Source organism: Ostrea edulis, chromosome 4 (assembly GCF_947568905.1).
Source record: "Ostrea edulis chromosome 4, xbOstEdul1.1, whole genome shotgun sequence".
Lineage (NCBI taxonomy): Eukaryota > Metazoa > Mollusca > Bivalvia > Ostreida > Ostreidae > Ostrea > Ostrea edulis.
The window spans coordinates 61300661-61314488 of NC_079167.1; the positions used below are offsets into that span (position 1 = coordinate 61300661).

General features: G+C 34.2%; 1 protein-coding gene across 1 annotated transcript; it reads left to right on the forward strand.

Annotated features, from left to right (window-relative positions):
- The first annotated feature begins 3954 nt into the window (after positions 1-3954).
- On the forward strand, positions 3955-12782 carry LOC125670384 (uncharacterized). Its single transcript, XM_048905508.2, has 5 exons — positions 3955-4346; positions 5300-5374; positions 9243-9353; positions 10319-10398; positions 10499-12782. The coding sequence occupies exons 1-5, from the start codon at positions 4305-4307 to the stop codon at positions 11853-11855; spliced, it is 1665 nt and encodes a 554-aa protein (XP_048761465.2). The 5' UTR covers positions 3955-4304; the 3' UTR covers positions 11856-12782.
- Positions 12783-13828: the final 1046 nt, after the last annotated feature.

The window sequence follows — 13828 nt, forward strand, 5'->3', positions numbered from 1 at the left end:
ACGAATGTTACATCACGTTTGTCAAATTTCAGACCAACCAATGACTTCTGCAAAAGAAATGTTTATATTTTCATTCTCTGTACACTACGAGATTTTCATAAAAGGGGTAACATTTGCTCTGCAAATACGTTTTCATAAAAAGTTTATTGTATCATATGTTACATTTCTAAAATCAGAATGCAAAATTTTGAGAATAATGATGACTTCTTCTCAATGCCACATCCAAATATCGCTTGATGAATATTTTCCCACAGTTTTTTAATATTTTAGCGCCAAAATAGATCAAAAACATAAAGATAATACGAAATCTTTGTCCATACATTGGGTGTTTAATTGACCCTATGATCACATAATATAATCTGGCGACATGGAGTAATATATACACCACTGCTTAAAATCATACGCAAAAGGGTTAAACTTTTATTGAATGTAAATTTAGGAAATACAAATTATATTAACGCAAAGAAAATTAAAAAACACGCTCTCAGATTTTTATATTTGCTTGTTCAATTTTAAAAACTGAGTCGGCGACAGTCACGTATGTTACAAAATTAGGGTATCTACGCTTTCTACCAAGTTTATAAGTAAAGAGGAAATAAAAAGTATACCATGCCTAGGGAGGCTATGGGTCCATGAATGTATAGCACACAAAATATATGATTTGATATAGCTTATTTTCTAATAAAGTGCCAGACGACATGGATTGCACGCTTTTATTGACTTTGAGTGTCATGTAAAATTAGCATTCCATACGGTCAGTGAAATGCTACATATTTGCGGACGTTCTTTGAAGCTTGTGTCAATTTGTTTCTTGTTTACAGTAATTCTGCAAAAGGGATTAATGCGTGCATCCATTCTTTTAAAGAGAGTAATAATTCAATTTTGAAATGAAAATATTTCTCTAAAATAATTATTGCGCGCATCATATTGATATTGCACACATTAAAATGAATTATACCGTGCATCATTGTTGACATCATCAATTCATGGAGAGAGAGAGAGAGAGAGAGAGAGAGAGAGAGAGAGAGAGAGAGAGAGAGAGAACAAAAAACAATTAAATTATAGCGCACATCAATTCAGTAGAATAATTAATGTTATTGACAATTCAATTAACATAATAATAAAAGATATCGTCAAATAATTTGAAGAGATCTTTACTTGAATTGATGTGCGCAACAAATAAATCGATGATATCTTCAAATGATTAAAATATCTTCGGTCATTTTAGTTTATGTTGATGTTAATTTGTTATGCTTAATTGATGCGCGCTATAATTCAATTAAAGAGAGCAATGGTTCAATTATAATGCACGCATCAATTCACTCAATGTGCGCCATACTTGAATTGTTATTCTCTTCAACTGAATTATTATGTGCATCAATTCAATTTTAAAATGCGCGAAATAATTTAGTCATTGTCCTCATCGTATAGATGATTTCATGATATCATTAATTCATTGATGCACGCATTAATTCTTTTAGAGAGATCATTTATTTGTTAAAAGATATCTTCAATTCAACATATCTACAATTGAATTAATGGTCTTTTTAATTGAATTGTTGCTCTCTTTAAAGGAATTGAATACCGCATTAATTCCTTCTACAAAAGCATTGTGAATAATATAAAATATATTCAACTGAATTATAGAGATCATCAGCTCATTTGTACCGAATTGAAAATTAAATTTTGCGAGCAATAATTCCACTATATGGATGCCTGGATCAATTTAATTGATAAGAGCAGGATGAGGTGAGAGCAATGACTACAATTATGCGCACATCAATTCAATAATTGCGCGTGATATTTCAAAGGGACATTGCTGTGCGCATCAATTCAATTATCGAATGTAATAATCCATGCAATTGATGCGTGCATCAAATCAATCATTGCCCGCAATAATTCATTTGATGCACACATCAGTTAAATTGATGAGAGCAACAATTGGGTTGATGCGCGCATCAATTGAATAATTGCGCGCAATAATTGAATTATGATATCTTCAAATGATTAATGATATATTCAATTATAATTATAAGTGTTTATGTTAATTTGGCATGCGGACAGATAGGTTAATAAGCAATGTAAATGTACTCACGTTGCAAACACAAATGCACAGTGTAATATGTAATATAAACAACTGAAATTTTTTCACATTTTAAAAAAATATTGCTAGTTTCGATTCTATATTTTTGGTTTAATCCACTTTAAACTTGGCAAGCTGAGAATGGTTTTGTTTAAAGTTGATATACTGAGATCTTCACATTCTGACGTCACAATCAATTATACTTGCATGGTAACCTGAAATTTCACTATTGTAATTCAACATTATATTTTAGTCCCGTGTGCAAAACAAACTTTGATTACATGTACCAATTTAGAGGGCAATTTCAATGAAATTTGAACTAGAAAGGAATGTAGGGTTTAATATTAGAAAAAAATAAGCTATATATGAAATATAAAGTATTTTTATTTGTTCACAATAACAACATTCACAGCAGTACATTGAAAAGAACATGTTCTCGTATATTACAAGTATTTGGAATGATTTGATCCAGTATCGTTAATTTAGAATTTTTACATACTGTGTGGGTATTTATTCACTTAATTACTACGTTTTATCATACGGTGGCAGACTTAGAGGGGTATCACGGGAGTTCCTCCACCCACCCACCCTCCCCGGTTGAACACTTTTAACAAAAATGGTCTGGTTGATTTGGGGTGGGTGGGTTGTTTTTTGTTGTTTTTGCAATATTGGTCTCTTCATCCTTTCTGACCACCCCTCCCCCTTTCTGGGTGGAAAAGGTACAAACTAGAGATGCACCCCTCCCCCTTTCTGGGTGGAAAAGGTACAAACTAGAGTCGCACCCCTCCCCCTTTCTGGGTGGAAAAGGTACAAACTAGAGATGCACCCCTCCCCCTTTCTGGGTGGAAAAGGCACAAACTAGAGTCGCACCCCTCCCCCTTTCAAGGTGCCCTTGATTCCTCGTCATACTCTGATAATACATCTATAACACGGCACTCTGTCAATAGTTCCCCATTCTGTATTTAGAAAAGAGGTGATTTAAAAACAACAAACAAGGACCTTTATATTAAACTGCAGTTTGTTGAAAAAGATTATTATATCGAGATGTAACATGATACTGTAACAATTGGCCACGAGCCTGACTTGGCTCTTTTCCATTGGTCCATTTAATTTACTATTCAATATGACATATTCATGAAATATTTGATAATCATGAGACAATAAGAATATTCTGTATCTAATGCAGAATTATCAATACAAATTGTGCAAACAAATTAAAGGTTTTCATGCAATATAGCTATAGACAATTTTAACACGCGTCGTATTGTCACAAAGATTACTATGCAACTTGTTCAGAGTTCCTAATTTTGTATGGCAATAATTTAGGAAGATATATATATATATATATATATATATATATATATATATATATATATATGAAGATTATCATTCAACTATGATGTATAGTAACGTTTCATGTAAATATTTGGAACTTAAGGGAACAATCATGGTCTAGTCGATTTTTTTTTTACCGGAAAGGGGTAAGAGTGTAACCCCCTTTAATCCTGCAGATTTGTCACTGTTTACATGTAAATGCTATCTGATTGTCTACAATAATCTACTGAATATAATCGTGATCTGAAATTATTATTTTCAGAATATGAGGAAGGTGTATGTACACGTGTGTGTGTGTGCTTCTCACTTCGATAAGGAAGCTGGAGGGTGAAATAATACATGTATTTATAGTTCCGCAACATATTTAGTTTTGAACTTCCACACACAGATAAAAATCAATGTGAGATTTATTTATTTTTTTTCATTGCATGTAAAATTATACAATTTTCTTTTACAAAGAATAACAATGCGACCGTACATTTTCTAAGTTCTGGTTTCAGAAATCATTCGAGTTAGAACATGTATTTGACAGTACCTGATATTTATTTATAGGTAATAATAACAGCGCGTTGTAAATACACGACCCCACAGCTGATTACCCGGAAGTTTTGGTGGTGAAACTCAACCCTTCTTTCCACAACCACCCCGTGATTGAAATCACCCGGACAATTGCATCTAAATGTAGAATATTCAGAACGAGGAAGATGTCGTTTTATACGTACTCAGTGGTAGAACACCGATAGAAAGTCTTCATATTGAGAGACCTATCATAAATATGTAGCTGTACCTGTCGGGGTTAGATAGGATTTATAGAGTTTGACTGTCGTATACCTGTTTAACACCTGAGATTTGAACTCCTGTGTTAGTATCGTGACCCACTTTCGAGATGACTGATATCAAATTTGAGGGACTTCTTCAGAAACCAGGGGTATGTTAATATTTGAATTTTAATCGTTCATTTCTAATCTGCTTACATCCTTTTCGACTTGCGTCCGTTTATCTTTGATAAATTCCTTTGATACTTACATGGAGATGTTTTATATAATCAATTGTAAATACAGTACTTATATGTTTCCGTTATCTCGTACATATGATAATCTATAGAAAGTGTTGCTGTATAGGAAGTCATTGGGTATCTCATTTTATAAGCACGTTATTTAAAGGACGGTTGAATGGGGAATTGAAATATGTGACAGATAATGCCTTTGCGTATTTTTATTCGGTCGAATAAACATTTCATTTAACAATATGTACATGTTTAAATCGTTCGAAGTCTGATTAAGCATAAGGTTATTGTTGAGGCTGTCCGAAATATCGCAGATTATTCTAACAATATTAAGCTGTTTATTGATGAGAGAGATTTATTTTATATTATATGATATTTAAATTATTCCTTAAAATTTCAGCTCGTATTTGTCCGTGCTTAAAATTTCAAAATTATACGGCTATGCATGAAAACGTAACAAGATTTTCAATTCATAAAAACCCTAAAAAAATAAAAATAACCAACACATTTAAAAACAACAGACTACTATAATAAAAAAAAGAAAGATTATTTAATATGTTTGCATGCTTGCATTTGCGAGACATCATATCATCTATGGAAGGGAAAGGGGATTACCTTTGATAAGCAAATATATTTGGTGGTTAATATCCAGCGTCATTTTCTGACGAAATCGATTAGATATACTAGTATCATTTCCTATAAAAAGTTTCCTTAAAAGTCATCTACTTGTACAGGTTGGATTAGAAGTATTTCATGACTCGGCGATGCGGAAAATAGTACTAATGATCAGACGCTCTCACACGAACATGGTGCTACAAATTCAGTCATATGACTGCATGTGTAACTGAATGGTGAAAGTGTTTGTTATTTTACAGAGAATACCTGGGCGGAAAACGAAGGTTTGGTGTGTGCTGGACGGAAAGGAACTTTTGTTTTACAGAGAAAATAAGGTACTGACATGTCATTTATCATTCTTTTAAAAATTCCTTCGACATCAACATCGTGGGCAGCTATATAGCTCAAAAAGGCGGAAGCTATTCCGACAATGGAAACCTTTTACACAAGAAGAGAATGTTTTATTACATATGTATGTGTTCACAGAGTGCGTCTTTAATTGTCAGCAGTGTAACAGATGGGAGTCTAGTGCAGCACTTTGATGTTTGCTAATTTGTCATCAAACCACAAGATGAATAATTACATGTATCTTGTAGTTTGCAGCAGACATATACAATTTGTTGAATGGCAATCCCGTTTCTAGTGCTTCACTACCCTGACTCATGGTCGCGTGCAATGAATTCAGCGAGATATGATGTACATAGATTTTAAAAAATATAATAGATTAGATAGATAGATTCTTTATTTCTAAAGCAGGGTCCTCTCGTGCATCACAAATAACATGCGTGATTAGTACACTTAAACATAAGTACAGACAAATTGCGTTTAAAATATTTATAGTATTATATTTCATCCTAACACTAGTTTGGCGTGGTTGAACAATATGGAGGGTTGGATAAGTACTTCATGTATGAAATGATAATAATAACTTAAGTATATCGTGTATTCTAATGCAAAGCAGGAAAATTCGGTCACGTACTTTTTGATGGGGAGAAAATAATAATAATCCCTGCATTGGAAAAAGATACAACACGTGACAGTGCAAGGCACTAATTATTACAATACATTTAAAAAACTAAGATACATACACTGTACGCATAAACAGTAATGGTAGATATCATACATATTAAAATTCCTCTCTCTCTGTCTCTTTCATCAAATTGGTTATGTACATTTAAATGGCTTGTTTAGCTAGTTCATAGACAGCTCAAAGCACTTTAAAAAATTTACAGGTCAGAACCATAATAATTTGTTTTCCATTATCCAATTTAGCAAAGTTACAACAGAGTTTTTGTATGATATTCATCTTATGCTTTCTGCATACAATATAATTTACACGATCAAAAAGTATGTTTCTCATCTTCAATAATCTTTCACAGAACCTTTGATCTCTAGGAATGCCCATATAGCGACCTCTTCCTATCTGTAAATTGTGGGCAGATGTACGTAACCTACATATTAATTTCCCCTGTTCAAATGAAATGCAAAGTAAATATTTTTCAAGTCCAAAATTTGTTTTGATCTAGCAAAGGTATATCAGTTTACTTTTTTGTGACAATCAAATAAGATTTCACTCTTGGAAGTAATTATGAATATACTATTTTTTTTTCATTGTGACTTAAAAGTTCGTGTTTTGCTACTAATAATACCTTCATCAACATTTATCATTTCTGTAATACTGAATGTTCCATACCAGGACGGTATATTGTTACTCAATCAGTATGGGTTTTCTGATCTATGTGCATAATTAAAAATAATTTTTATAATATTAAAATGAAGAGGAGGCGTACAAAGTTCAGAAAGTGTGGAGAAATTGGCACTCTTTCTGTGCAATCCTAAAATATTTTTACAAAACTTCATGTGTAAATTCTCACACTTTATAATACACATACAGAGGGTTTGGTACCAGGTCACTATCTATAAATGTTTCCCCATATATCGCTTGCAGAAGGCAAAGTGGTTTTATTATAGATTTATAGATAGTACAGATATTTTTATTCAATTAATTCCAAATAGCCCAGTTTGACCGAAGTAAATTAATTTATTGATAGACCAACAAACAAAATAAACACATGGGGATTTCACCTGGGTGGGGATAAGTCTATTTTGAATTCACATGGGGGTAGGGTGAGGACACAAGATTTATATATATGCTATCCCCACTGAATCTTCACGGTAATTCTCATCTAATTCTAGTTTGAAACATATTAATCAAAATGCATATCTTGCGACTTTAAAATGGCAGACACTTCTGAGGATCAAGAATGGTGTCTTGGCATCGTGAATCTTTTCGGTAAATGACAACACGTAAAACTATATATATGGAGAGAGAGAGAGAGAGAGAGAGAGAGAGAGAGAGAGAGAGAGAGAGAGATCATACCTGGTTTATTTTTATTCAGACATTTCCAAATAATTAGGTGGGTGGGAGTGGGTCTATTTTTAATCCGCAGGGGTGGGAGTGGGGTATAAAATATATATGATACACATGCTATCTACACTGTGTCTTTACAGTAATTCTCATCATATTACAGTTCAATACAGTAAAATTAAAATACACATCTTGTAAACTAGTCAGATTTCTGAAGATCTAATCCCTTATGAAAATTTGCTTACCATTTTGTTTTTTCGGTAAATTGTACACTGCATAGTGCACATGTATAATTATTATTTTTATTACATCATTTCAATTTTCAATCACTGTATCATTCACTGTTTTATACTTTTGACTGCAAACCTACATGAAGTGTATATATAGTGTGTTGTTGGCTTAAAGGAAACCAGGAGGTGAAACTTGAGGTTAGCATTGTACTGGTTTCTTATTCCTTTTTACTTACAGTATTGGTATTCTGATGTCAGAATATCGGAGCAGATCAAAGATCTGGTTTTAATCAGATTGAGTATTGCTATGGTGATATTTTGAAATTCTGTATGCTAAATATAACGTTTATCAACGTTGCATGTCCTGTAGTGTATGATTGAATAAACTCGTCATCGATTTCCTTAAAAATTAGAACAACCCCGATTTCCTGTCACCATCTTCATTTTAGGCAATTCAGGTAAAGAAAAAAATTCGGATCTTTGATACAGTAGCCCTTTGATACTCGTCTTTAATCAAAAGGATTGGTTTTTTTTTTGTTTGTTTTTTTTTTCCAATTAAAATTACGAAATCAAATGTTTAAACTATACAGTATGGCTGTCTTAAATTATACACTCAACGGCTGTTCTTTTGAATACCTTACTGATAATATCAGAAATTCAACCAACGGTCAATATACGGTTGAGTATTCTAAACAGTCAACATACAGATAATATAAGAAGTACAACCAACGGTCAACATACTGTTGAGTATTCTAAACAGTCAACATACAGATAATATCAGAAATTCAACCAACGGTCAATATACGGTTGAGATTTCTAAACAGTCAACATACAGATAATATCAGAAGTACAACCAACGGTCAATATAATGTTGAGATTTCTAAACAGTCAACATACAGATAATATCAGAAATTCAACCAACGGTCAATATACTATTGAATATTTTAAACAGTCAACATACATATAATATCAGAAATTCAACCAATGATTATACTCTTGAGCATTCTAAACAATCAACATACATATCACAAAAAGAAAATCCCCTAGATTCTTGATTTTCTTCAAGATGTTCGCTCTTCTTCCCTATTCATACCAGCGGTATGACTGGGTGATGTACCCTTGACTATTTTTTACGCACCGATGATGAATTGGATTGACAATTTTGCTAGATTTCATTTTTAGCAGTTTTATATTTGCTCAAGTACATATTTGCATTGGTTTCTTTCCTCCCTTTGAAGTAAGCAGGAACTGATATCTGATGACTCACCAGGAACGATGTTCACAACAAAATTTCAATCATTTCCTTAGCAATATTTTTATCGCAGATCTAAAATAATCGAATCATGCATCAATCATACATCTAAAAAAATTTAAATGTAAATCATTTATTATAAAGGCATTTTTGGCGATATACTTACCTTGTATTATCTACTTAAGTGATAAAATTAGTTAGAAGGTTAAACTAACAAGAATGCTATCAGACACATATCGAACTTATCTAAAGCATTGTCTTGATAGTTCAAAGCAGGAAGTATTTTCAGTTTTCACGAGTAAATCCTTTAAACTGTGGAAAACTAAACCGCTCTTCTTGTTTCCGTATGACAGAGGTCATCTTGCATTGGTTCACTGGATTTAGCATTCGTGAGGAAGGTAGAAAAATCTGTCTCCACCGGTAACGAGTTCTGGATTGACTACAATGGAACGGCAACTGTTTATGTAAGTATTCAAAGATTTTATTACGTTTCCGTGAGAATCCACACAGAAGAAACGTGGCATACTGGGTTTCTTTACAAACATTACCCGACAACAAACGGTATAGATTTCGTGGCACAGGTAAGGCAAGGTGAAATATCCACGCAAAACTGAATTAATAAAAATGTCGTGCAATGTAAAATTTGTTTACGTTCATTTCACGAGGTACAATAACATATATAACACTGATAAAGTGTACTATTTCAAAGGCCGATATGACATAGTGAGGGTGTGCAAATATGCAATACTGAAGAGAGGATACGAACGATCGTTGATATGCATGGTGAAAGAACACAATTTTCTCAGCGTGACAATATCATTTGAACGCATTCAAAGGCCTTAATATGAAAAAAAAAAACCGATCATGGAGCTTTAAAAAGCTGTTAAGATACACAGTCTGAATGGAGGGATACCCTTTCTTCAATCACGCAGAGAAAATTTTGAGAAAACAAAATCAAGTTTTGAAAAAAGTATTCAGGAGCAAATATATAATACTGAATACCGAATTTCTCGGATACGTAAATCACAGATAATTTATGCATATCTAACAGCAATGCGATTAGCATAATCACATGAACTGCACGTGGTGTATCTCCAGGAAGGAGTCATGCACAATACAACAATGACTGGAACAATATCATTCATGTTACAGACAAAATCGTTTGAAATTAACACATGAGTCAGAAAATTCTTAAATAATTCATCAATGGACTACAATTTCCCAGATATCACGTGAGTCAGCGAATACCGTAAAATGCAATCACACTTTTAATAGTCCTGCCCCTTGGGGGATACCATTTCTTAGTGATGGTGTTACAGTGCATCAGGTCATTGAGAACTGCGATCTTCAGATTGAGATGAAGGATTTTGAGAAAGTGAATTATTTGCGTTATGGTTGAGTGATTTTAATTCTTTCCCCCATTTTACAGACAGCAAATGACAGTGTAAAGTGTGACGAATGGATTGAACACATTTCACAGGCTGTCCAATCCTCGGACGACAATAAACGGTAAGGAAATTTAACTTTATTTCGTGTTTATTTTGTGCAAGCTTTTCGTGTCACGGGAAGTTAATTGGAAACTCATTATAATTATTTCAATTTTGATTAGACCAGCACCTAGACCTGCAGGACAAACCATAGCAAAATGCGAGTTGGAGGAATATCGAAAACACGCGAAGGCAGACGACAGGAACACGTCAATCAAATCAAGAATTCAATTCCTGCAGCCGTCTACAGCTACTAATAAGGTATCTATTGCTCAAAATATCGTCCAAAAGACACCAATTGTGACTGAAAATACACAAAGCGACTCATATCCGCCTAAAAAGGAAAATCTTAAAAAATCTACTCATACTGAAAATTGGAGACAAGGAAATTCGAAGCACGATATCGAGAAAGTAGACAAGAAAGGTACTACCGCTCATTTACGGAAACCATATTTTGCCGATTCTCAAAACACGTCACCAAAATCTTTGGAGAAGGAAGCAGTAATAGAAAGTATTGACAAAACGCTAGAGAAATGTGATGAAAGAGAAAATCCAAAGATAACGTCAAATAAGTTAACAAAGGATATAGAAAACAAAGGGAATGATAAAGAAGCATGCAATTCACTGAAGCGCTCTAAGGAAGGGGAAAACAATACAGAAGAAACTGGTACCAAACGGGTTTCGGGAACTGTACAAAATTCTTATCCTGTACTTCCAACGTGTAAGGAAAAAGATAGTAGACCAGATTCGGGATATGAAACATTAGCCGGTAGCGAAAGCAGAAAAAGTGTTTATTTAGAGGAATACGGCGAAGTTGATATTTCTCAGGTTGTAATGAGAAAAAGTAGAAGGTCAATTCAAAGCTTCACAATGAATGATAATGAAACTGATATTTCAATTGGGATACACGAAGCCAATAATCCGTGCACTGAGAACAAATCTACATGTGAAAAGTATGGCGATGAAAACTGTAGTAAAAGAAAAGACTGTCCTATGAGCAATGGTGACCTTGACACGGTTGGAATTTCCGAATCGGATGAAATTTATGCAAACACAAGTAGTGCTACCGCAGAAAGGATAAATGAAACAGAAAAATCTGAAGAAACTTCAGAAGAAAACGATGTGGTTGTGCCAATCATGCGTAGGAGCAAGCCAAACAAAAGAAGCACCCTGATTGATGTCCACGTACCTCGTGTTGTGGTGGAAGCTGATGAAGATGAAGATGACAAAGTTAGCAGTTTTTCTCAGATATCAGTTGATGGGGATTTGTTAACAGAGGACCAAGAGAACTTGTTAGTCAATCTAACATTTGAACCTATTGCAGAACTTCCTTTTCAAATGAAAGATTTGCAAAGTGTAAAATGGGATTTCTCAGAGATCCGTGACTTGGTCACACAAAGAAAAAGTCGGATCACAAATTTGGTTCCGTCAGACAAAAATCCTGTTGAAAGTTTACGCAAATTCGTTGAACAACCGTAGATTGTCTTTTAGAGGAGGTTCCTTCCCTCTAAGAATGGAACCTGGGTAAAATACTCCATTTATTCCAGGGAAAAAGATGGAAGAAAGCTCTTCTAAAATTCATGAATAGAGTTTGGAATTATTGTTTAAGAAAGCACTGGGCGTATGGCGACTCCTTTTCTAGTTTTTGTAAGGCCAAAGTGTGAAAGAAAATAACATATGTATGTACATTCACAACAATGCAAAAGTTTGTATCAAATGAAAATACGATTCTTTACAGTGGGAAATAGTTTCATTAATATTCCTGTTCCTGAAAAAAGCGATATTAACACTAATGAAATGGAGTATGTTCGGAGAAAATTGCAGGGGTCATGGTAGATGCAAACTGTGCAATTTTTTTTTTCAATTCCCTGTAAGCATTGATGGGAATATATACGTTGTACCACAAGGAGAGTGTTTGAAATAATAATACAAGTAGATGAAAGCACCTCTCTAGCTTACAAAGCAGGAAGTGAAGTTTAAAGCAGGAATCATCTTTCACTGATTTTGCACATTTTTGAAGAATTTATTTGCGACAATTGTTTCAATTACGCTTCCCGGCGAACAAGTTTTGTAAATGCATGTTATAGATCAAGAGAGACTTTCCCTAAGTGGGGTGTCATTGAGGTGTCATTATGTCACAATCTTGGGACGGAAATCGAGGGATATCATTCATATGAATTATGTGTATTTATAGAGTGCCGTTTATGGTCATACTCAAACTTTTTTGTAAACTGTCCGTCCACAGTTTCAAATTTAGTATACTTCTACATACATGTATTCATCATTAAAGACTTGGGTGTATTTTGTAGTTTATTAGCAATTTTTCACGTGCAATTTTATGTTAGATATATTGTAAATGTCATAAAAAATGTAATATGCAAGTGTAATTAAAATATGTTTCTTGCTGTTTTTTTGTCGGATGCTCATTGTTATGCACCTCGTTTTGATATTCCGTTGCACCACGAATCAACCAATCATTTTGCGAGTTTGACATACAATGCCCAAACATGCCGTGTTACGCATGTACCCGTATACGTTAACGATTGTTTGTTTTATGTCCGCCGAGAATTATTCACTCATATCGAGACGTCACCAGTTGTAGGTGAAGTACCACAAATTTAGACATACGCTCAGCATTCAGGGTCGTTTGCAGTGAGGGTTCTTTAACGTGCCAACACCTGCCGTGACACTGAACCTTCTGAAAGGCCTGTGATTCTCACTTCTAAATGCCGAGCGTTTGACGAAGGAGCGATCATTACCTATATTTAAGTCTTACGTTTGACACGGCCATCGCACGAGCGGGGCTTGAACTCGCGACCTCCTGGTTACGAAGCGAACGCACTACCACCGACCTTGCCAATACAACCTGTCATTGAGTCAAATGCTGTCTGGCGTGTTTCACCGATTGTTAGACTGTTCTTGGCACTGATTTTGACCACGGATTACTCCATTTATCTGATAATGATGTAGGGCTTACGGCAAGTGTGACCGGTCGACAGGGAATGCTTACTCCTCTCAGGCATCTGATCCCACTAATCTCGGCTTGGCTGAATATTTTGACTGACGCCTTCACCGAATCTCGGAGCAGTCCTTCATAATTCATGTCTGGAAATTTACTTTCAGCTTCAGCCAGTTCTAACAATTAATGTGCACTTAGGTGACACTGCTGTTCGCTTCAATTAAGTGATTTGACTGTTAAACTAACTCTCTATCACTATTAATGCTGTATTATTTACCGTCTAAATATGTAAATTCCATAAAATAAACCATCACTAATTTTTTCCGTTCAAATGAAGACTTTTATGGCACAATATTTTATTTCCCAAAATTGAAGAGTTCCTATAGTTTGTTTTTTGAATTAGCGAAATGCAAGTAGTTATGTAAAGATTCGACGTATCAGTAACTAGATAAAGCGGACTATAGGAACTCTTCAATTCCAGGAGATAAAATAT